This window comes from Henckelia pumila, chromosome 4 (assembly GCF_033568475.1).
Source record: "Henckelia pumila isolate YLH828 chromosome 4, ASM3356847v2, whole genome shotgun sequence".
In the NCBI taxonomy this organism is placed as follows: domain Eukaryota; kingdom Viridiplantae; phylum Streptophyta; class Magnoliopsida; order Lamiales; family Gesneriaceae; genus Henckelia; species Henckelia pumila.
Window position 1 is genome coordinate 171,265,320 of NC_133123.1, and position 24,978 is coordinate 171,290,297.

Consider the following 24,978-nt stretch of genomic DNA (forward strand, 5'->3'; position numbering starts at 1 on the left):
TGCACAACGTCTTCCATGTATCCATGCTACGGAGATACATCTCGAATCCGTCGCATGTGTTGGATTACGAGTCTCTACAGTTAGAACCGGATTTAGCATTTGAGGAGAGGCCATTTAGGATCTTGGCCAGGGAGGAGCGAAGGCTGAGGACGCAGGTCATACCGATGGTCAAAGTCCAGTTGATTAGGAAAATTTAATTTTATAAGTAAATTCGCGTGCATGATTAGGAAAATTTAATTATCTAAATTTTAGAAATATGGGTTAAATATTATTTATGTGTTATTATGTCTATTATGTGCATGATTTAAGTTATTTTAGCATTTAACCTATAATTTTGAAAATTCTAGATTTTTAAGAAATTTATTATTTTGATCGCGTAGACAGGACCGTGGACGGACGAGATATTATTTTTTTAATCCCAATTATTTTTTTTGAGATTTTAGTAGCCATAAATTATTATTTTGAACTTTTTATTTCCAAAATTTTTGGTATTTTATTTATGTATTTTAGAAAGTTTGTTTTTAGCAAAAATAAGTTATTTTAATGACTTTTATTGATTTTTAAAAATCCCTTAATTAATAATTTCGAGATTTATATTTTTTTAATATCAGATTAGGTGGGTATTAGAAGTTTTAAAACTTATTTTTATAGTATATTATCTAATTAGTTAATTATCCTAAGTATAATAATAACAAAACCCCACCTTAACCTACCCAAGACCCCCACGCCTCCCTCTATCAGCCGACACCCCATCTCCCCCACCTCATTCTTCATCTTCTTCATCAGTTAGCAGAAGAAAACTCAGCGCCTTAGCCGATCTTCAAGTTTTTCTTTGAGAGTTCGTCGTCTCGGGGCCATTTACGCATACATCTTCAAGAATTATTATCAAGGCATGTTTATTTCCTTCGTTTGGACACCATATAAGCTATGTATGCACATCATTGGCTGATTTTATTGCTTGATATCGAGATTTACGATTTATATGCAAGAACTCGATGATTTAATTCACGTTTTGGTGCTTTCTTTGTTCATACTCACGTTTTTTGCTAGTGTGCGTGCATGGCTGCTGGTCTGGGCTATCAAGGGGTTCCTTAGCCCCTGCTTGGATGAGTGGATTTAGGCTGATTTGGATTTCAATTCCACAGCCCAAATCCACTACATCTGTTTGGGTAGACCATGGATTTAAAATTTCAAATCTGTTAGATTTTGGCCATGAATTTGTACCCAAAAATGAGTTGATTTGAATCATTCCTTATGCCCGTTCATTTGAAATCTCCTCCGCTTGCTTTCTTCTTCTCTTTAGTTTCTTCTTCAAGGCAGCGCTCTCACCACGATCATCCATGGGGAGGGAGCAACGACGCCGATAATCCGTCGCTGGGCGGCGGATCAAATCCAAATCTGTCGCAGAAATTCAGCAAAAAGTTCGATCAAACTAAGGAGGTGACTGCCACTGGCGTTCAGAAAACCAAGGCGGTGGCTGCCTTCGGACTTAAGAAAACCAAGGTATGCAATTTCTATTTGGACACAAAAATCAGTATTCTTTTTTTATTTTGTCAATTTGAACGTCCCATTTTTCGAAATATATCTCAGATTGTGCTTTCTGGTGTTACACATAGATATGAATTCACTGTAATTGGTTAATGAAATTGGTCGAATTCGAATAAAAAAATATTTAAAGCTTTCATTTTCTTGGCGTTTATGTTTGAATCATTAGGTCTGCTACATAAATTAAAGTTCCCACCTCTATAATTTCTTTTTTGAGTGAAAAAAACATTCATTAAAACCACGAAATTAAGTTATTAGTTACAAGAACAGAAACCCAACGTGGAACACTAGTATTAATTCACCCTTTATTCGATGAAGAAGAAAAGAATTTAGCTTGTGTAGGGTCATTAATTCAATATTACAATGATATTAATATAAAACAATTGAATCGAGAGGGGTGAAATTTGTTCTCAAGAGTCAATATACCAACTCCTTGTGATCTGATTTGTGCTTTAGCACTATAAACATGTAAAAATTGTTGCCTAGTAACAGATACGAATGGAATGCCTTCAAGAAATTACAACTTCTACCAGCAAAAAAAAAACAAACAAACAAAAACTAGCACTGTACATCAGTTGTACTTCCACTGCTTATAGCATCTTCAATGGCGATTGGATTTCGGTTCACTTGTTCTTCCACTGCTTCTGAACAAAGCCCGCATAGCCATTTGCCCGAAAACGAGTTTCGGATGCGTGATATGTATTCTTCTGTGCATTTTTCTTTCAGACCACAAAACAGGGGCTGATGCACTATGAACAACTAAAGCCCATCAAGTGGATATGTATTTCATTTGCCTACAGTACTATATTTCATTTGCCTTTGCAATTGAAACAGTTTTGCCTAAATAATTGATATGCAGGATATCTAGTATTTTCCAATTATACGAAGTATATATATATTTTTTACTTTTCCTCGTAATTAATCGCTAGCATATGTAGATAATTTGAAGAGTAAAGTTTTTTTAATCCTATTTATGAATATATACATTATTTAGGAGGAATCATATATATACAGAAGCATATTTTACTTTTCCTCCTATTTAGGAATATTTTCATTATTTCACCATTTACAAATATGCAGGATATCTAGTATTTTAGCTGTCAAGTTGATGTGTATTTCATTTGCCTACAGTACTATATTTCATTTTCTTAACTTGATTGATATACGTTAGTTGAGATAGTAATATCATGTTTATGCATCGAAGCTGTGTTTTATTATCAACGTTTAGATTGTATTTTAAATGTAGGATCAATGGATATTGTTGAAAAAGATGTACAGACAGGAAGAAAATGTTCACGAGATAAATTTGAAAAGAACGACGAAGAGACATATATAATTATTTTATTGGTAAATGTTCTTATGGTAATTATTGGAACTTGGCATCGTCAAAGATATATGAACAAAGATCTGTCAACGAGTGATTATCATACAAGGGCTTATCAAATGTTCATATGCTCAAGTGCTACGTGATGCAATGAGTAGACATAATGGTTTAAAAGTTAATATTAGTAAGTTAAAAATTCTGAGTTGATCTAAGTTTCTTATTTTTTATTTTTTTAAATAAAGTTTTGCAATCTCTAACTTCATATTTTTGTAAATTGTTTTTAGATGAATATTATCTTGTTCATGCTGGATATACAAATGGTCCTGGTTTTCTTGCACCTTTCAGAGCAACTCTTTATCATCTCAACGAGTGAAGAGGTAACACCCCAAGAAATTATAAAGAATTGTTCAATTTTCGACACTCTTCCGCACGAAATGCAATTGAAAGGAGTTTTCGTTTGCTTAAAAAAAGATGGGCAATTTTGCGCACGGCTTGTTTTTATGATCTAAAAACACAAATTAGAATCATCAATGCTTGTTGCATTTTACATAACTTTATCCGTGATTAGATGCCAAAAAATCCATTATTAGATGAAGTGGACCGAGAATTAGGACAAAGGGATGTGACTAAAAATGATTCGAGTGATCAAGAAGAACAAGTTGTAGCGCCCAGAATTTTCTTAGGTGATTTCGCATGCATAACTAGGAAATAATTAAATTAAAATTTAGAAAATGGGTTAAATGACTTTATGTGGATTACGTGAATTTATTTGCATGATTTAAATATTATTTATAGCATTTAACCCGCATTTATGTTATTTATGAGATTTTTAGAAATAAAGTTTTTCGATCGCGTAGTCGGGACCGTGGACGGACGAGATATATGGATTTTATTCTAAATATTTTTGAGATAATTTTAAGAGCCTTAAAATATTATTTTAAGGTATTATTTTCATAAAATAATAGTTTTTATATATACAGTTATATCTGAAAGCAATTTTCACAAAAATAAGCTATTTAAAAGACTTTTAAGGAGTTTTAAAAATTATATATATATATATATATATATATATATATATATATATTACGAAAATTAGTCAGAAATTATTTAATTTTAAGAGTTATATTTTTATTTTAACTTGATATATTATCTTCCAAAAATCTAAATAAATAAGTAAAATATATCTAGCTTATTTTCTTCAATCCTTCTTCACGTAGAATACCTAGCCGCCATCTCTTCTCTTCTTCATCATTCGTTAGCAGAAAACCCACTTGCACACACAAGTTTTGAAGATTTTAAGCAAAAGATTGTAGATCGTTTGTCCCGGTGATCGCCGTACGCGCCATATTATCGTTTTCTTCGAAATATTCAAGAAAGGCACGTTTGAATTCTTTTTTTGGCCACCATTTAAGTTTTATATTCTGACTATTGCATGAAAACCATTGATATTGCATGTGTGTTAGATTTTCATAAAGAATATGCAACCATGTTGAACCGTATATGTTCTTTTCCCATATTTTCTCACGTTTTTCTTTTCTTTTCTGATATGGTTCGGATCAGGCTATTGGCAGGGGGTTAGGGATGTGTCTTAGGGTGCTTATGGTTGAGTGGTGTAGTCGGTTTGGGTCTGGAATGGTCAGACATGAAGGTGTTGGTTTTTGGTGCATGGTTCGCGCAGGTTCAGGGTTCTGAGGAAAGGGGGTTCGTTCTCCTTCCTCAGGCCATGGATTTGTGCGTGGTTTGTTGGGTTAGAACCGTATGGATTTTTTTAGGTCTAGGAAGTGGTTTCATGGTCATTGGTGGTCTGAGCAAGCCGCACAATGGAAAACGCCGCAACTGCTCACGTCTGCACGTGAGCTGCAGATGGGAAAGATTCCAGAGCGTCGTTCTCCCTCCATAGTCGATGCTTTGGTCTGGTTTTTGGCTTTTTGGAAAGTTCTTGAAGTGGGCTAGGTATAAGTAGGGGTGCACCGGCCGGTGGTGGCCGGTGCAGGACGGCCGCCGCCTCTGTTTGGAGGTTGCTCAAGCCGCGACAGTGGAGAGAAGAGAGGGGGATCGGGTTGGGTTTCCAGCTGGGTACCGGGTCAATTCTGGGGCCTGGGTTGGTTCAGTAGGGTCATGGGTCAAGTCAGGTTGGTCCGGGTTTGGGTTAGATGGTCCGGGCTCGGGTATTTTTATTTTTAAGTGTTTAATGATTTATTGTGTTTTTGGGCTAAATTAATTAGTTATAAAAATTATTTGGGTCTCCAAATAATTTTAATTAGGCCTCAAATATTTTATTTAAGTTAGCCCAATGATTTTTATGGGCTTGGCGGCCCATGAGAATTTTTGGGCCAGTCTGTGAAATTTTGGGCCAGTCTTAAAGTTAATGGGCTTAAGTCTAAGGAGTCAGCAGCCTGAACCAATCCATGAAAATTATGCATGGTCCGTAAATATATATTTATTTATTGCATGAATATTTTAAGTATGAAAAATTATTATTTTTATTTTTATATTATTAATTAATTAAATATATATTTACGGGCAATATTTTATGAAAATAAGACCATAAAAAATTTTATGTATGTGCATGATACTATATGTATATGTGCGATGCTGGACAATGAAAAATATTTTAAGGGAGTTGAAGTGGGTGTGTGACAACCTACGAGATTTGAGGATCATGTGGCTCAGTTGGAGAATATTTTGCGGCAACAAACAAAGACAAATCAATTCTTAGAAAGCCGTATCAAGTCTTGGAGTCTTTAGGATGAACAGATTGCGCTTCTTAGAGAACCAATTTTTGAGATCTGCCAAGAGAGTGAACTAACTGAGCCAGCGCATGAAGAAATAATTTTTGAGGAATATTCTTGTGAAGAAGAGCCAATAGTGGGCTTGAAGGAGGAAGAAACATACAAGGCTACAGATTTTACCTCGTCAATGGTCATTCCATGTACACCGTTAGAAGATTATTTCTTGCCATTGACGCCACCTCCAAAATATTCCATCCTCCATGAGCTTCAGCCTGCAATCCGAGTCTCCTTCCAAACTGATCAGTTCCGACTGAGTGTTATTGGACCGACGAGCTTTCCATGCATATATCACGCCAAGCTTGAGGGCGAAGGAAATCAGGACCCATACGTAGAGTCGAATGATTCTTACTATGGGCGGCAGCCGCTCTTTGATGGTTGCTTCTGCATAGTCGGGCTGTAGACTATAAACTTAGCGCTTACTGGGAGGCAACACAGAGTTCTTTCCCTTGTTTTTTATTTTATTCTTGGTTTTTTTTTATTTAATTTTTACTTCTTTCCCATTCTAGTTTGCCGAGCCTGCCGATATACACAGTTTGTTGCTTCTGTCCCAGCTGATACTGTCAAGAAGGAAGAGGATGAATTGAAAACCAGGGGAGTGTTATTTTTGTTCTCATTGTGTTTTTTGTTCGTCTTTGCATTTGTGTGTTTGTTATGCATTCTGTTCATTGTTTTGAAGCATTGAGGGCAATGCTTTGGATAAGTATGGGGGTGTAGAATAGTTTATTTGCATTGTTTTTGTTTCATCTGTCATGTTTCGTGTTTGTTTTCATATTGTTTGTTTAAGTTCGTTTGTGTTGTCTTGCATTAGTAGGATGAGTCATGGTAGCCAATGATGATGAAGTTTATTTGAAAAAAAAAAAATTTTGAAAAATATTTCTCTTGACTGGACATGAGAAACTGTAGGTTGAACCATAAATATTTTTAAGCACTAATGTTAGACCAGTGAATTGTAGTGAAAAATTTGATGAAGTTTCTGTCTGTTTGACCATTGCACGGCAATAGGTGATTTGTGGATCTTGATTGTGTTTTATGAATTTTGATGAGGCTCTAGTAAGACACTTATGATCTTGGGCGCACCTAGAGGAAAAAAAATTATTCAATTCCATCCGGGCCTTGAAAGGATTAAAATCCTAAAAAAAAAAGAAGATTAAATTTAAGGCTAAGTATGCGGATTAAATGGTATTGATGCTCCATCCGGGCTATAGACGAGGGTATTAGAAAGAAAAAATAGAATGATTTTTCGTATCCTAGCCAGTTATAGCTAAGTCAGCGGGTAATTATTGGGGCTAAAGCAATACCGGGTGCAAAATCCGGAGGTGTGTAATTTATTATCTCAATGGAGATGGGTTTGTCTAGAGGTCGTTGGAAGGAATGTGCACTTGAAAAGTGAAACTTGCAATAATTTGTCACAGGTCGCTAAGCAGATTTGAGACGAATTCGGTCTAAGTTGCATGAAACTGGAATGACATTTCACACACACACGTTCACGTTAAACCGAAAGTGTATTATGAAAAGTTGAGAGCATGTTTGTGTTTTTTGTTTTGTGATTGAACTTCTCGGAGGCTTTGCACATTTATGAATCGTCCTCACTTATGTTTTTGTTTGCATGTTGTTTTTTCATGTCTTGATCGAGGCGAGCAAGGTTTAAGTATGGGGGTGTTGATAAGTGCATTTTGTATGCATTAGTTCATGATAGATTTATGTCTATTTTGTGTGAATTCATATTATTTTTATGTGTTTATGTGTTTTAGTGCATGTGTGTGTATTTCACTTCTTGGGTTAATTTTGTAGGAAAATATATTTTTGAAGAGTGAATTATGGACCAGCTTTGTTCAAAAAATCAAATTTAATTTTAGAGAGCTCCAAATCCTATCTCTACCGTTCCGATTAAAGTTCAAGATGTTTGGAAGCTTCTGTCCAAATTTCAGCTCAATCCGACGGCTAGATCTTGAGATATGAATTTTTGAAAATCGTCGCTCGGTGCAGAATTTTTGTACTGCGCGCTCGCGAGAATCAAGCGCGCGCGCGCGAGTTTCGTGTCCAGGCCTCTGTTTTAATGTGTTGCGTGCGCGCGAGGCCTATGCCGCGCGCGCGCGCGTGTTCGGGGGTCATATGTGTTCCGAAAAATCCTTGTTTTGAGAGAAAATTAACTGGTAGGCGTTCCGGATCATATATATATACAAGATATAACATATTTTTTAGGGTTTCGAAGTTCCAGAACGCGCACAACACAGAGGAGGCGGCTACAAGGCTTGTGAGAGAAGATTTCTTCTTTCTTTTCTTCTTTTTATTTTTATTTTTGAATTATTGTTTTTAATTATTGAGTAGTTTATTTTCAACCAAGACGGCGTGATTGGGCCGAACAAATTTCATGTAGAAAACTTGGATGTTTGTTTGAGATTTTTCAGAGTTGATTTTATTTTATTGATTGTTAGATTTATATTTATCTTGTGAATAGTCTGATCAACTGTTTGCTTGCATGTTAATCGATTCCAAGTCGACAGAGGAGGTATTGATTTTAATCACTCTGATAATTAACATATTGTAAAATCGACTAGAAATAGAATTCGGTTTCAGTGTGCGGTTTGGGTGTAAACTGAATTTTCACAAATATTTAATGCATTCAAATTTGATTAGAATTACGAAAGATTAGTTCATCAATATTTGAATATGTTTGATTGTTCTAGAAATAGTCCTTTGAACAAATTAGGAGAATTCCCGTGAATTAAGATTAAATCTGAGTCCTTAACCGACTACATGTTACAAGATTTGTTCGGTACCTACGTGATTCTTGGTTGTCTTTATTTTAATTATTTTTATCTTTAGTTATTTTTATTCGTATTTCTTAAGCAGTTTTTATTTTATATTCTTATTTTATTTAATTCAAAATATTTTCTATTATTTTGTCTAGATTAAGTAAAATAATTAAATCTTGAGAATTGACAACAGTCCCTGTGGGATCGATACTTGGACTCTCAGTCCACTTTACTATTACTTGACCTGGTGCACTTGCCAGTAGATTTTTATCAAACCGATTTAGCCGGTCAAGTTTTTGGCGCCGTTGCCGGGGACTGTTTAGTTAATATTATGATAGATTATTTGCTTGAAACTAGACATTTTTTTTTCTTGCATTATTTTTTTATTTTTAATTATTAATTATTTTTTTCTTACTTGTGAGGTACTTGGAGATGGATCATCGATAGGTGTTCATAAGGTTTGGCCAACAATACTCGGAGCCTTTCCATGCTGCTTGGAGGAGATTCAATGATTTGGCTAACAGGTTTAGATGTCATGATTTTTCGAACTACACTCTAGTTCAAATTTTTTATGGTGGTTTGGATGAGATTACAAGAAGTTGGGTAGATTCTTGAGCTTTGGCCACTGGCAGTCACTTGTTCAGCAGAGATGAAAACAGTGCGATGCACTTGTTAAATGATATGGCAGATTTCGACTACCATTAGCATTGTGATCCTTCACTGCAGGGTTGGAGTCACCAATATCCTCCAGATATCGACTCTGAAAATTTTTCGAACCAACCACCGAAGCATCAAGAAGAGTGTGTAGGGTATTTTGAGGATCATGTGGCTCAATTGGAGAATATTTTTCGGCAACAGACAGAGACAAATCAATTCTTAGAAAGCCGTATCAAGTCTTAGAGTCTTTTGGATGAACAGATTGCGCTTCTTAGAGAACCAATTTTTGAGATCTGCCAAGAGAGTGAACTAACTGAGCCAGCGCATGAAGAAATAATTTTTGAGAAATATTCTTGTGAAGAAGAGCCAATAGTGGGCTTGGAGGAGGAAGAAACATACAAGGCTATAGATTTTACCTCGTCAATGGTCATTCCATGTACACCGTTAGAAGATAATTTCTTGCCATTGACGCCACCTCCAAAATATTCCATCCTCCATGAGCTTCAGCCTGCAATCCGAGTCTCCTTCCGAACTGATCAGTTCCGACTGAGTGTTATTGGACCGACGAGCTTCCCATGCATATATCACGCCAAGCTTGAGGGCGAAGGAAATCAAGACCCATACGTAGAGTCGAATGATTCTTACTATGGGCGGCAGCCGCTCTTTGATGGTTGCTTCTGCATAGTCGGGCTGTAGACTATAAACTTAGCTCTTACTGGGAGTCAACCCAGAGTTCTTTCCCTTGTTTTTTTATTTTATTCTTGGTTTTTTTTTATTTAATTTTTACTTCTTTCCCATTCTAGTTTGCCGAGCCTGCCGATATACACAGTTTGTTGCTTATGTCCCAGCTGATACTGTCAAGAAGGAAGAGGATGAATTGAAAACCAGGGGAGTGTTATTTTTGTTCTCATTGTGTTTTTTGTTCGTCTTTGCATTTGTGTGTTTGTTATGCATTCTGTTCATTGTTTTGAAGCATTGAGGGCAATGCTTTGGATAAGTATTGGGGGGTAGAATAGTTTATTTGCATTGTTTTTGTTTCATCTATCATGTTTCGTGTTTGTTTTCATATTGTTTGTTTAAATTCGTTTGTGTTGTCTTGCATGAGTAGGATGAGTCATGGTAGCCAATGATGATGAAGTTTATTTGAAAAAAAAAAAATTTGAAAAATTTTTCTCTTGACTGGACATGAGAAACTGTAGGTTGAACCATGAATAGTTTTAAGCACTAATGTTAGACCAGTGAATTGTAGCGAAAGATTTGATGAAGTTTCTGTCTGTTTGACCATTGCACGGCAATAGGTGATTTGTGGATCTTGATTGTGTTTTATGAATTTTGATGAGGCTTTAGTAAGACACTTATGATCTTGGGCGCACCTAGAGGAAAAAAAATTATTCAATTCCATCCGGGCCTTGAAAGGATTAAAATCCTAAAAAAAAAAGAAGATTAAATTTAAGGCTAAGTATGCGGATTAAATGGTATTGATGCTCCATCCGGGCTATAGACGAGGGGATTAGAAAGAAAAAATAGAATGATTTTTCGTATCCTAGCCAGTTATAGCTAAGTCAGCGGGTAATTATTGGGGCTAAAGCAATACCGGGTGCAAAATCTGGAGGTGTGTAATTTATTATCTCAAGGGAGGTGGGTTTGTCTAGAGGTCGTTGGAAGAAATGTGCACTTGAAAAGTGAAACTTGCACTAATTTGTCACAGGTCGTTAAGCAGATTTGAGACGAATTCGGTCTAAGTTGCATGAAACTGGAATGACATTTCACACACACACGTTCACGTTAAACCGAAAGTGTATTATGAAAAGTTGAGAGCATGTTTGTGTTTTTGGTTTTGTAATTGAACTTCTCGGAGGCTTTGCACATTTATGAATCGTCCTCACTTATGTTTTTGTTTGCATGTTGTTTTTTCATGTCTTGCTCGAGGCGAGCAAGGTTTAAGTATGGGGGTGTTGATAAGTGCATTTTGTATGCATTATTTCATGATAGATTTATGTCTATTTTGTGTGAATTCATATTATTTTTATGTGTTTTTATGTGTTTTAGTGCATGTGTGTGTATTTTACTCCTTGGATTAATTTTGTAGGAAAATATATTTTTGAAGAGTGAATTATGGACCAGCTTTGTTCAAAAAATCAAATTTAATTTTAGAAAGCTCCAAATCCTATCTCCACCATTCCGATTAAAGTTCAAGATGTTTGGAAGCTTCTGTCCAAATTTCAGCTCAATCCGACGGCTAGATCTTGAGACGCGCGAGTTTCGTGTCCAGGCCTCTGTTTTTATGTGTTGCGTGCGCGCGAGGCCTATGCCGCGCACGCGCGCGTGTTCGGGGGTCATATGTGTTCCGAAAAATCCTTGTTTTGAGAGGAAATTAACTGGTAGGCGTTCCGGATCATATATATACAAGATATAACATATTATTTAGGGTTTCGAAGTTCCAGAACGCGCACAACATAGAGGAGGCGGCTACAAGGCTTGGGAGATAAGATTTCTTCTTTCTTTTCTTCTTTTTATTTTTATTTTTGAATTATTGTTTTTAATTATTGAGTAGTTTATTTTCAACCAAGACGGCGTGATTGGGCCGAACAAATTCATGTAGAAAATTTGGATGTTTGTTTGGGATTTTTCAGAGTTGATTTTATTTTATTGATTGTTAGATTTATATTTATCTTGTGAATAGTCTGATCAACTGTTTGCTTGCATGTTAATCGATTCCAAGTCGACAGAGGAGGTATTGATTTTGATCACTCTGATAATTAACATATTGTAAAATCGACTAGAAATAGAATTCGGTTTCAGTGTGCGGTTTGGGTGTAAACTAAATTTTCACAAATATTTAATGCATTCAAATTTGATTAGAATTACGAAAGATTAGTTCATCAATATTTGAATAGGTTTTATTGTTCTAGAAATAGTCATTTGAACAAATTAGGAGAATTCCCGTGAATTAAGATTAAATCTGAGTCCTTAACCGACTACATGTTACAAGATTTGTTCGGTACCTACGTGTGTCTTGGTTGTCTTTATTTTAATTATTTTTATCTTTAGTTATTTTTATTCGTATTTCTTAAGCAGTTTTTATTTTATATTCTTATTTTATTTAATTCAAAATATTTTCTATTATTTTGTCTAGATTAAGTAAAATAATTAAATCTTGAGAATTGACAACAGTCCCTGTGGGATCGATACTTGGACTCTCAGTCCACTTTACTATTACTTGACTTGGTGCGCTTGCCAGTAGATTTTTATCAAACCGATTTAGCCGGTCAATGATTACGTATGATTATGTATGCTATGTTACGTGATGATTATGATACATGTATTATAAGGACATGCATGGATATATATATATATTATTTATTATGTATCTTGCATTTATTATGTGGTACATCATTTTTATTCATGTTGTTACTATGAGATAGAATGTGCTGAGCCTCTTGGCTCACTAGACTTAAATGGTGCAGGTGAGCAAGAAATAGATCTAGAGAATGTTGCTTCGACTGGTGGTGAAGACGCATGAGCTCCCGGCGGCCGGCTAGCCCGTGACCATCGCTCTAGTCAAGTTTTCAATGAATTGAATATTATTATGTTTTTCGCACATGTTTTATGATTTAATTATGGGTTTATGAACTTTAGGTGAGAATTTTTATTGAGAGGTTGATAATGATTTAATTATGGGTTTATGTTATACTTATTTTGTTTGCATGCAAATTCTTATTATGGATTTTTGTGGGAACATTTTTATGGAAATTGTTTATGTTTATAATTATTTTAAAAAGTCATTATTTATTATTATATATATATATATACGTTTTAATTAATTATATATATTATATTAAGTATTGTTTTATTTACTCATTTATAGATGCATGATTTTTAAATATATTTTATATTTAGATATTTACCTATTAAAAAAAAAATTTTGAGTAGTATTAGAAGGTAGTCGTTTCACAAATAATGACAGTTCGAACAACAAGAGAATGAACAATGTTTCGAGAAACTTTGGCGATGCAAATGTATGAAGAGTATCGAGCTCGTCGAAGAATTTAGTTGTTGGATACAATAACTCTACTTTATTTTGAGTTGGATATTAGATATGTGTTATTATAATTTTGTTTATCGGTGTATGTTACTAAAATTTTAATTTGATTATAAAATGATTGTGCAAAAAATACTTTTTGTGTCACTAGCATGATGAAAAAAAAATTGTCAACGAATTTGATTGATTTATGTTAAAACTCAGGTATTTGATGAATCTAGTTTTTTTAACTTATGAAGTTTAATTATAATAAAATATATATTTGTTTTTTAGAAAAAATATAATATATGTAAATTTAGTATTTAATACAATTTAAATAAAGAAAATGTAAATTTATATCATTTTAAATTGGACAATATTATTTTGTAATAATAATAATTATTTTTATTTTAAAATATATAACGAAATAAAAAATAATATAGCATGTTTTTCTATGATTTGAAATTTTTAAATTTTTTAGCCAAGCAAGATATTTCTAATCAATGTATTTAAAATTAACTTTGAAATTTTATGTTCATCCAAGCAAGAGATTTAATAAAAAGAAGAATTCAAGTCAATTATTATCAAATCCATTAATTTGAAATCCTCTGTCAAATCCAAATACCATCCAAGGACAACCTTAGGGTCCCTAAGCTGGTGTGATGTGGTTGGTTTGGGGCTGAATAGGTCCAGGTCGAACCTATTCTTTTCTGGTGCAGCAGATCGAGCAGTTAAGGATTCTGAGGAAGAAGACTTCGTTCTCCTTTCTCAGGATACCATTTTGGGCGTGGTTTGTCTGGTTTGAAACCTTTAGATGTTGGCTAGGATTGAGAAGTGGTTGCACGGTCTTTGGTGGTCGGAGTAGGTCGCACGATCGAAAACGCTGCTGCTGCTCCTGTCTGTGCGCGAGCTGGGAAATCAGTCTTGTTGCAGGCGGTCGTTCTCTCTCCTTGGGCCATGGTTTGGTCTGATTCTTGTTTTGTTAGAACCGCCTGGGTGTGGGCTAGACATGAGTGGCAGTACTCCGGCCATTGGTGGCCGGAGTTGGCCGTCCGAACGCCGGGAGTGGCGCTGCTCGCCCAGCCGAGAAGAAGAAGAGAGGGGAGTGTCGGGTTGGGGGTTCTGGGTGGGTTTCGGGTTGGGTCTGGGTCTGGGTTGGGTCTGGGTGCCATGGTTTAGGTCAGTAGAGTCCGGGTCCGGGTTAGGTGGGTCGGGCTCGAGTATTTTATTTTTTTTAGTGTTTATTAATTTAAGTGGTCTTTGGGCTTTTAAGATTAATTAAAAAATTATTTGGGCTTCCAAATATTTTTATTTGGGCCTTAAATAATTTATTTAAGTTAGCCCAATGAGTTTTATGGGTTCGGGAGCTCATGGAAATTTTTGGGCCAGTCAGTGGATTTTGGGCCAGTCTAGGAATTTATTGGGTTTAATTAAGATTTAATGGGCTTAAATATTTTATTTAGGCCCAGCTAAGTTTAAAAAATAATTTTTGGGCTTTTACGTAATTAATGGGCCACCTTAAGATTTAATGGGCTTAGAGTGAGTTATCAGCAGTCTGGACCAACCCATGAAAATTTACTAAGTCCGAAATATATATTTAATTTATTTTTATGCATGAAAGTTATTTTCAAGTATTAGTATTTTTATTAAGAAAAATTAATTAAATATATATTACGGACACCCTTTTTCAGTGCATGCATTCATGAAATTTTACATGTTATGATTATGTTAAATGTTGAGCATGAAAAATATTTTATGGAAATTGAAGTGATGTGGCAGCATAGAGGTGGTTTACCACCTAGCACAGAGGTAGTTTACTACCGTCATAGAGGTGGTTTTACCACCGAGCACAGGGTAGTTTACTACCAGCATAGAGGTGGATTTACCCACCGTCACATACGATGGTTCTTAGACTGATCAGTCGCTCATGATTACGAGCCACACTCATGGATATAACCTACATAGTTCTTTATGATTATGACATGCTCAAATGATGTTATGTATTATATGATATAGCGCATGGATATTAGTTTATTATGAAAGTTATGACATGAATGTATTTTGATACAATATTTTAAGAGCATGCACGCATGGTCATGGATTATGTATATGTATTAGTATGATTATGTGATGCATTATTTTAACCCTTGTTACAAAGGTTTAGACATGTTGAGCCTCTAGGCTCACTACGCTTATATGGTGCAGGTGAGCACGATGATAGTGATGTAGCTCCTACCGGCGGTGAGGGCCTATGAGCACATGGGCAGACGACACCCGTGACCGTCGCTTCAGAGTTTTCTTTATGTGTTGAGATGAGATATTTTATTAAACGTGTTCCGCATTTTATGTTTGAGTGACTAAAAATACCTTTTTTTTATTGTGGTTATTTTATGTGTGCATCACCTAAGGATTTTTATTAAAGATATTATTTTAATATTGAATGTTTCAAGATTTTTATTGGATATTTAATTATTATCCATTCAAGTTACTTATCAAGTTTTATTTAAGAGTTTTATGTTCAATGTTTATACATATATGTATGGGCATATATGTCAAGTTAATGTTTTTAGTATATATACTTTAAAAAAAAAAGTTTCAGTATTTTATTAGTCAGAGTCGTTTCACATTAAATTTTGCTCAAGCATTCACTCACTTATATTATCTTGCTCTCTCAAATTTATTACGTTCTTCGCCTTGTAAGCACTGACTTAGACATCGAAAAGATCACATCGAACACACTTTCGGTGCCCCTAACCCTATTTTTGTCTTTGCAGAGAACTATCTATCCGACCCAACCCGCGTATTGAAAGATTGAAAGATCAATTCTACCGGACCGAACCCGAGATAAAATTTTAATTACATCATAGATGATAGTGATTTATTTTTACATTTATATAATTTTGATTTGGAAATAAAATAAACACAATATTCACCAGTCAAATAATACAAATAGGAATTTCTTAACGATGATCAGCAACAAGTACCAATACAATTAGCCTTTGCTCTTTTCATTTCTTGGGTGCGAATCTGGACTTGATCTTGTCAATCTCCTTGGTCCCCACCTGAAACGCCTTCGTAAGAACATTATCCGGCACCGGCGGCGTTGTCGCAAACAGTGTGGTGGCTATGGACTGCGTTCCGGGGAGCTGGCTGTTGAAGGCGGCGATGACTGCGGCGGTGCTCTTTCCATTATTCTTCTGGAAGTGAACTAGTCCTCTGGGGAACACGAAGATTTCCCCTTTCTTTATAGATTTTGAGACGAGCACGTTGGCCGTGGTGATGAAGCCGACGTCGAGCTCGCCTTCGAGGACGAACACGACCTCGGTGGCGCGTGGGTGCGTGTGCGGCGGGTTCAGGCCTCCGGGGGCATAGTCGATGCGTGAGAGGGACACGCCGAGGGTGTTGAGGCCCGTGATTTTCTGCACGTTGGCTCCGGTGACGGTAGACCCCACCGAGTTGTTGGTGGCGCCGGGTTTGGCTAGGCCGGCGAAGAAGAAGTCCTCCGCCGTCACGTTGGACTTGCATGGGTATCCGTTCAACTTCACGGCTATTCAATATTTTCTAACTTATTATCATGTTGAATCCAATTCGACATATATAACATAACATATTCATGTAGAAATTTATTTTATTTGCTTTCTTGAATACTTAGAATGTGGCTTCATTAAGCGAGCCATATTTGTCTAATTTTTAACGAGTAAGTATCCTTCAATCCATGAGACGGAGACGGTGGATTCTATATGTACAATAAAAATAATTATTTGATACATAAAATAATAATTTTTTATGATTAATGTCAGATCCAATATCTGTCTAAAAAAAATGATAAATGTGACAGTCTCATAAATTTTTTTGGCATATATATCGATGTAAAATGGAACTGATATATGGTTTCATTTCGTATAATTATATTGTATTACATTGTAACAATATCTTTAACTTGTGATTTTTTGTTGAGTACCCAATCAACAAAAACCTAATAATAATAATAATAATAATAATTTGATATTTTGAGAGCAGAATTAGTTGAAATGAAACTGAAGGTAATAATAATAATTTGATATTTTGAGAGCAGAATTAGTTGAAATGAAACTGAAGGTATACATACTTCCTCAATTAATGAAACTAAAAATACAATGTTAGACCCTTATTTATTAATTCGGTCCAATAAATTCCTAGAAACTGTCTTACAATAATTATTACAATATTTTTGTAAAATCCATTTATACTTTTTTAATATGTTTATGTAGAATAAAATAAATATATGTAATATATTTAAACAATTTATGTAATATAAATATATTTTAATTTTATTTGTATTCTATTTTAGTTATATCTTTTATTTTTGGAAGACATGAATTTTGTAGTTAAGGTATTTTTAGAGGAAATAAATTGAAACATGAAAACATTATTCCTACTTTTATTTCTTTGAAGTTTCATGAAATCGATTAAATAAAACCCATTTTTCGTGTTGGTCTAAATTGTTATTGTTATTTTTAATTACAAATTAATCTTAAATTGAAGCCCAATTAACGAACTCACCGCGCGATGTGCTTGAACAAAAAGGGAATTAATTTAGACTTAAAAAGGGAAGAAATTAAGAATATAATACCAGAAGTGAGATCAGCAACACAAATATCTTGAAGCAAGTCTGGATCCGCAGAAACATGAATCCTCATAGCTATAGCCATCAACACTATAAGCATCATCCCAGCTCCACCTATATCAGCCATGGCTGCTGCCTTGTATAAATAAATAGTGAAAACAGTGTAATAATAATCAAGAGAAATGCAGAAAGGGAAGAACACAAAATTAAATTGTGGGTAATTAATGAAAAACAGAGGTCGTGTGTTATTTATAATGGGATATCGGGAGTTGAATTAATTAATTTAAAGAGTTGATGAAGTGGAAGATTGTGTTTCTTAAAGCCCGAAACAAATATGGCATCGTAAACCCAAAGTCAAGGGATCGGTGAAGATAGATACATATTTGTGGGCCAATGGAACATTATTTCATTCTTTTTCGTAAGTTACCAAATGTTTTTAACACCATATGCATACGTCATTTATCCAAGAATCTAATTGCCCAATGTTGGATTTTGTAAAGAGTCAATATGACAATATATATATATATATATATATATTTATTTGCACCAAACACCCACACTTATCCCCTGTGAAATTTTAATAGGTATCTTCAACCCTAACCTTTTAAAAAATTAGCACACTCGCCCCTTCAGATGAGTGATTGTTGCGCACGCGCCCCTCATGCGATTGGGCAAAGATTTTGATATTTTTTTTGCACCAAATACCCCTGTGAAATATTAAAAATTCATATTTGACCCCTGTGAAAATAATTTTTAAATCTATTCAACTCATAATACACAATTTTTATTAAAATATAATTATAAAATATTTAGCAAACACTTTTTGTTTTATTAATTTTATTTTTAATTTTAAATTTATTATGATTATATAATTATTTTCTATAAAATATTATTATTTTATGTTGTTATCATTATTTTATTAAAATTTCTTCTTGTTTCCAACTTTTCAATTAAAAATGCATTTATAAACGAGATTTAAATACCTAAAAGTACCAAAATATTAAATTAAAATGCTAATTTCATGCATATTACTTTCCAATTTAAGATTATAGATTTTTGAATCAAAATCTAAATTTTTTAAAATGCATTGCATAATTTGCATTAAATAATAATACACAATATTTATTAAGATCTAATTATAAAATATTTTTCAAACATTTTAATTTTTTTTATTTTTAATATAAATTTTTAATTTTTAATTAATTTATTTCTATAAAAATTTTAACTTTATCTCATTATCATTATTTTATCAAATCACTTCGTGTTTTCAACTTTTCATTAAACATGATTCATAAATAAGGATTTAAATATCTAAAAATACTAAAATATTGAACCAAATGATAAGTTCATGAATGTTACTTTTTCGATTTAGAATTATATAAGCATGTTATTTTTTTTATTTATTACAAATTATGCAATACATATTCTCGAAAAATTTAAATTTTAGTTCAATAATATATAGTCCTAAATCGAAAAAGCAATATGTTTAAACTTATCGGTTTAGTTCAATATTTTGGTACTTGAAATTATTTAAATACTTGTTTGTGAATGCATGTTTAATGGAAAAGTTGGAAACAAAAAAAAGTTTAATAAAATAATGATAACATGATAAAATAATAATATTTTTTAGAAAATAATTATATAATCATAATAAAATTAAAAATAAAATTAATAAAACAAAAATTGTTTGCTAAATATTTTATAATTAGATTTTAATAAAAATTGTGTATTATGAGTTTAATAGATTTAAAAATTATTTTCACAAGGGTCAAATATGCGTTTTTAATATTTCACAGGGGTATTTGGTTCAAAAAAAAATATCAAAATCTTTGTCCAGTCGCATGAGGGGTACGTGTGCAACAATCACTCATCGGAAGGGGCGAGTGTGCTAATTTTTTAAAAGTTTAGGGTTAAAGATGCCTATTAAAATTTCACAGGCGAGAAGTTTGCATTTTCAATATTTCACAGGGGTGTTTGGTGCAAATAACTCTATATATATATATATTCTTTATAATTTAAACTTTCTTGATTTCTATCAATATTTATTTCTTCTTCTTCATCTATTTGAATACTACTACTATTACAATCATAATTCTTACTTGACTTCGTACTACTGGACCTTGACATCCTAGAGAACATAGGAATAGACCAAGACATAGTTAATTCAAACAATTAAATTTTACCTTGCAACTTAATCGCTTAAGCTAACCTTGAGATCTGACGTAGAGGGAACACCAATCGACTTGCTGTTCTATCCAACGAGACTTACTGCAACCCCTTAACGGCTTATCAACACTAAATCAGACTTAAAGGTTTGCTTAATTGGCTAAGAATAAAGGCTTGTTTAATTGAATAAATTGACTAAAACTTGGCTCTGATACCAGAAGTACCAGGATGACAGGGGGACATGGTATGGAAGCGAGGGAGAGGCATGATTGTAGTAATAAACGGAGTAGACAGATGGATTGATTGAAGAATTATTTATTGATAAGTTTGAAATATTGAAATACAAAAAATTGAATTCTTTCAGAGGAATTTAAAACAGATACAGAGGAAAAATATTAAGATTTATCTCTCTATGTTTTGCTCTGTCTAAATTGGCTCTGGGAGTAAAGGAAGATGCATATCTCTAAATACCTAAAACTTATCATCATGTGATCCAACTTGTGAAACTGGACTCTTTCTCTTATTTTCCATCTGCAAAGTTATTGAATTAATCATATTAATGTTTCAAAAAATTTATCTTTTCTTTAAAGTATTTATGTCTTGAATCGGTGTTGGATCTAGAAAAAAAAACTAATTTCTTTACTAAAAACAATTGAATGTATCCCTTTTTCATTTACATTAAAAGGATATAATTGAAATATAAATGGAGTACCAAGAATAACATCTAGATCTATATCTTTAACAAGATAAAATATATTTTTAAAACAAATATTTTGATTACACACATGTGCATTTGAGAGTCTGTATTTAATTTTCAAAGGACTTCCGTTTGCACCAAATAATCATTCAGTTGTTTTTTCGAAATATTTGGTTGGAATTAATCCTTCGCGGATACAGTTTTGATCTGCACCGAAATCAATTAGAAGTTTTGTTTTTAATTTGAATTGTTTATTGACAACAATTGTTCCAAGTAAGAATTATGATTGTAATAGTAGTAGTATTCAAATAGATGATGAAGAAGAAATACATGTTGATAGAAATCAAGAAAGTTTAAATTGTAAAGAAATACAAATAGCTCAAATTGAATCAAGATTACAAAATTTGTCAATTCCTAAAATAAATTATAAAACAATTTATGATATAGGAAAGTTTGATTTTAAACAAGATTATTCAATCAAGATTTGTGAACAAACAATTCCAATTACTAAAAATCTTACACAAATAAGATTATTTTCAAAAGAAACAATTCTAGAACACCGTAAGAAGCATAAGTTTCTTCATATCGGTTTAGTTCAAGTAACAGTAAAGCCTTTATTTAGATTATTCTTAGATATTCCAATTCTTTTACACTTAAGAGATAAAAGACATTTAAAATTTTCAAATTCTTTATTATCTATTTTAGAATCAAATTTAGAAAGTGGTCCAGTTTGTGATGCCTAAAATCCAATGTACTAAATCGCATGAATTAATTTAATAAATATTAGGATTATTATTTTTAAGTTTAATTGATTTAAATTCTTTATTTGAATTATTTGTTAATAAATATTTTTATTATTTATTCAAATGATTATTTTACTAGCTATTTAATTAATACTTTTAATTGTTTAAGTTTATCTGTCTAAATGATTTTATTGTACAATTTAAATTGCTTTAAATATTTTAAAGGTTTAAGCTTGCATATTTAAATGATTTTAATTGTTTAGTTTATTCATTAAAATTATTTTAACTGTTTAGCTTATTTATTTAAATACTTTTGATTGCCCAATTTATTTATTTTAAATAACTTAAATTTAGTGGTTATTTATTTTAAATTATTTTAATGCTTAGTTTATTTTATTTAAAATATTTTATCTGTCCAAATCATTTTAAAGTTTTTATTTCTGCTCGTGTATTTATTTAGATTACTTTTAAACGTTTGCCTAGTTTGTTTAAATTATTTTAATCGCTCTGTTTATTATTTAAAAATCTTAATTATCGTTGCGACATCAAAATATTTAAAGTGTTGATTTTAATTCCTAAGATAGTGCCTAAATTAATTTTCAGTATTTATATTTATATTTTTTTGAATGTCTTGAATTTAATTGCTTAGTTTCTTTTAAAGCTAGAGTTGCTCAATTTGTTAAGTTATTTATTTAAAAATGCTTGACTAAGAGGTTCCCGGTTCCGGAAATGCGGTGATGGAGGATTCGGCGGTTAATTTCCAAGACTTTAATTTTTAGAATTTTAGATAAGAAAAATGGAGGTTTGGACCGAGAGCTTGACTTTTTGAATTTTCCGAGTGTTAAAGACCGTTTTTATCCTTTTCTTGAGATTATTTTGGATGGGTGGTAGAGGCAAGGATATATGATTGGAGGTGTTTTCACAAGGTAGTTGTGTGTTTGAGTGTGCTTGCTTTGAACAGGGCAGTTGGGTTTCGGGACAGGGCAGGTTCTGGACGAGACCTGGGCAGGTCATGCGCTGGTCCTAGGTTTAGTTCATGATGTTGTGGTCGCGTCGGTATAAAATGGGCCCGTTTCGGATAAGTATTCAATAAGTTATGAATTTTTGAAGTTAGGGTGTCGGTGCAGAAATTTTGAGGCAAAGTGGGCTGTCCGGTTTTGGTTTTTGGTCTTTTTGCTTAGGCTTTCAAATGAAGTTGAAACCTGGTCATATGGTTAGTTTGGAGTGTTTGAAAAGTGTCGGTTCGAGCGGGGTCGCATTTGGTTAAGGGGTGATAGAGTTAAGAGATTTTTGGTGCGATTGCTCGGGTTGTTGCCTCGAATGTGAGATGAAGAGTTAAGGAATGTGTTTACACTTAGGGGCAGCCCCTCACTCACCCATTACCTACATTTTTTGTTGAGCATTCATTCATGAAAAGGCATACACGTTTTTAGTTTTAAAGGCTTGACCTTGGGTCGAGCAAGAAGTTATAAAGAAAGGCATTCTTTTTAATTGCATGCTAAATATTTTGAGTCGAAGTCAAAGAAAGAAAGGAAAATATTTTTATGAGCAAGGTGATTTGATTGTGACGAGACAGGGTATTGTGGGGTGGGGGATGCCTCACTCCCTTGCCAAATAGATGGGTAGAACGAGACCGGGAGACATCCCGGGATCCCTACCAAACTAGACGGGTAGAGTGAGATCGGGACAAATCTCGGGATCCCTACCAAATGAAAGAAAATGAAAGAAAAAGGGGTAAGTCGCGTCGGGAAAAATCTTGACGTCTTGCCGGCATAGTGCACTGCAGCCATTGATCGATCAAAACAAAGGGTCACAATTCAAGGAGCTAAGTTTAAAGTTTAAATTTCAGATTCAAAGCTACTTTGGCTCGTCTTATTTTATTTAGTTATAGCAAAAAGCATGTTGATTAGTTAAGAAAGGAAAGGTTAAAAGTTTTATTGCGTGAGTTCATTGTTGGAGATTATTTTATTTCTCATGCATCATGTACGTGTTTAGCTAAACTTTCAAAAGTATAGTATGTACCGTATTTTGAGTATGACCGACTGTATTTTTAACCCTTGTTATTAATACTGCTTATGCTTGCTGAGTTGTTAGACTCACTACGCTTGCTTGTTTACCAGGTGAGGATATGATCGTAGGGACCGAGGGGCAGGACCTTTGAGACGAGGCACTCCGATGGTGCAAGGCCCTACGACCGTTGCTATTTTCATGTTTCCGCACTAAGTTATGATTGTAATAAAGAATTTTAAACATGTGTACTTTTGGAGATAGCCAGGATATGTTTTCTCTGTGCTTGGAGTTTTACTTTTATGATTCGTAGTTGGTTATCGCTATTTTCTTTACAACCGTGTGGGGTTGTTTTACTTCGGAGTTATGGTTATCTTTTATCGCGATTATGGCGTCTTTGTTTTTACTTGTGGTTTGATACAGGGTGGCTTGTCTATTTACAAACAAGTCATGGAAAATTTTTTTTTTTTTAAAAAAATTCGTACTTTCTTTTATTATTTATTTAAGTTTAGAGGTTAGGGTCGTCTCACAGTTTATTTTAACTGTTATCCAAATTATTCAATATCATTAGATGATGATGCAATTTTAAATTCTCTTACTTTAGATATTCAAAGTAAAAATTTACAAATTGATGAAATATCAAAAGCTGTTGCACTTATTTATCGTGTTTATTACAAGGTAATGAGTACGACTCTTGCCCCTCGGGCACTCAAATCTTCTCAAAAAGGAGAAACTCTTTTAATGGAATCAAATCCATTACATACAAGTGTTATAATTCCTAAAAGATTAAATTGAGAAACTATAACTAATTCTTCAAGTTGGAATCTTGAGCATGTAAATATACGTCATCAATAATTATCAAATAAAAATAATTTCCAAATAATTGAAAATGATGATGGAAGTGTTCAACTTCACTTTTCATCAAAATCTTCAACATCTCCAAACTCTGAAAATATTCAGCAGTCTTCAAGACACTCTACATCATTTGAACACTTTAGTGGAGTTAATTTTGTTCCAAATATTCCTCAACCTTTTTTTATGAAAAAACAGATCAAGAATTTGAATTTTCTCCAACAAGATCCGAGATGCAAATTCCTGAAACTTCTCATAAAAGAAGTCAGTTATTTGTTATATCTCAAAAAATTGATCGTGAACAAGAATTTTTAAAAAGTAAAGATCCAAACGAAAGAATGTTTCGAAAAAATGTTCTTCGACTTTTATCAAAAAAACAACAAGATTATTTTTAGGGTTTATATTATTCCTCTCATTCAGAAACTAAAATGAGTTTTTATGAATGGGAAAAACAAAGAGTATTTTCTAAATATCAAAAACCAAATTCGTCAAGTACTTCAAAATCTTCTACAAAAGACTATCAATCTAAATCTTCAAAAATTTCCACAAAAAATTCTTCTGTTAATACAGGAGCATCTTCTTCAAAAATATGGAAAACAAGTAATGAAAATCAATTTCAATCTGTCCATCCTCCTCTAGAAGAAATAAAAATTTCAGTTCATAATACTGAAATAATTGCTTCTCCATTCAAGAAACCTTCTGTCATTGAAGGACCTCCTACAATAAAAGAAATAAAAAATATTAATCTTCAAAATAATTATACAAATGGTATTCTTAATTCAGTGGCTAATCAGCTCACTAGAGTTGAGAAT

At 33.3% G+C, this 24,978-nt stretch overlaps 2 protein-coding genes across 7 annotated transcripts; one reads left to right on the forward strand and one right to left on the reverse strand.

The window, feature by feature from the left end:
- Window positions 1–733: 733 nt before the first annotated feature.
- LOC140864897 (uncharacterized) lies at window positions 734–11,686 on the forward strand. Of its 6 annotated transcripts, XR_012144404.1 has the most exons (5): window positions 734–890; window positions 1,304–1,503; window positions 2,792–3,053; window positions 3,154–3,246; window positions 7,453–8,822. XR_012144404.1 is itself a non-coding variant. In XM_073269306.1 (3 exons), exons 1-3 carry the CDS (start codon window positions 1,255–1,257, stop codon window positions 8,927–8,929), a joined length of 432 nt encoding a protein of 143 aa, XP_073125407.1. In that variant the 5' UTR covers window positions 1,231–1,254; the 3' UTR covers window positions 8,930–11,686. The 6 variants fall into 6 exon arrangements, 1 of the variants encoding a protein (XP_073125407.1); XR_012144406.1 differs by lacking the exon at window positions 2,792–3,053; XR_012144403.1 differs by lacking the exon at window positions 7,453–8,822 and having other exon boundaries at window positions 2,774–3,053; window positions 3,154–3,891.
- Window positions 11,687–15,939: 4,253 nt separating this feature from the next.
- On the reverse strand, window positions 15,940–18,022 carry LOC140865173 (germin-like protein 5-1). The gene is made up of 2 exons (XM_073269723.1): window positions 17,708–18,022; window positions 15,940–16,642 (listed from the first exon to the last, which is right to left on the reverse strand). The coding sequence occupies exons 1-2, from the start codon at window positions 17,826–17,828 to the stop codon at window positions 16,104–16,106; spliced, it is 660 nt and encodes a 219-aa protein (XP_073125824.1). The 5' UTR covers window positions 17,829–18,022; the 3' UTR covers window positions 15,940–16,103.
- Window positions 18,023–24,978: the final 6,956 nt, after the last annotated feature.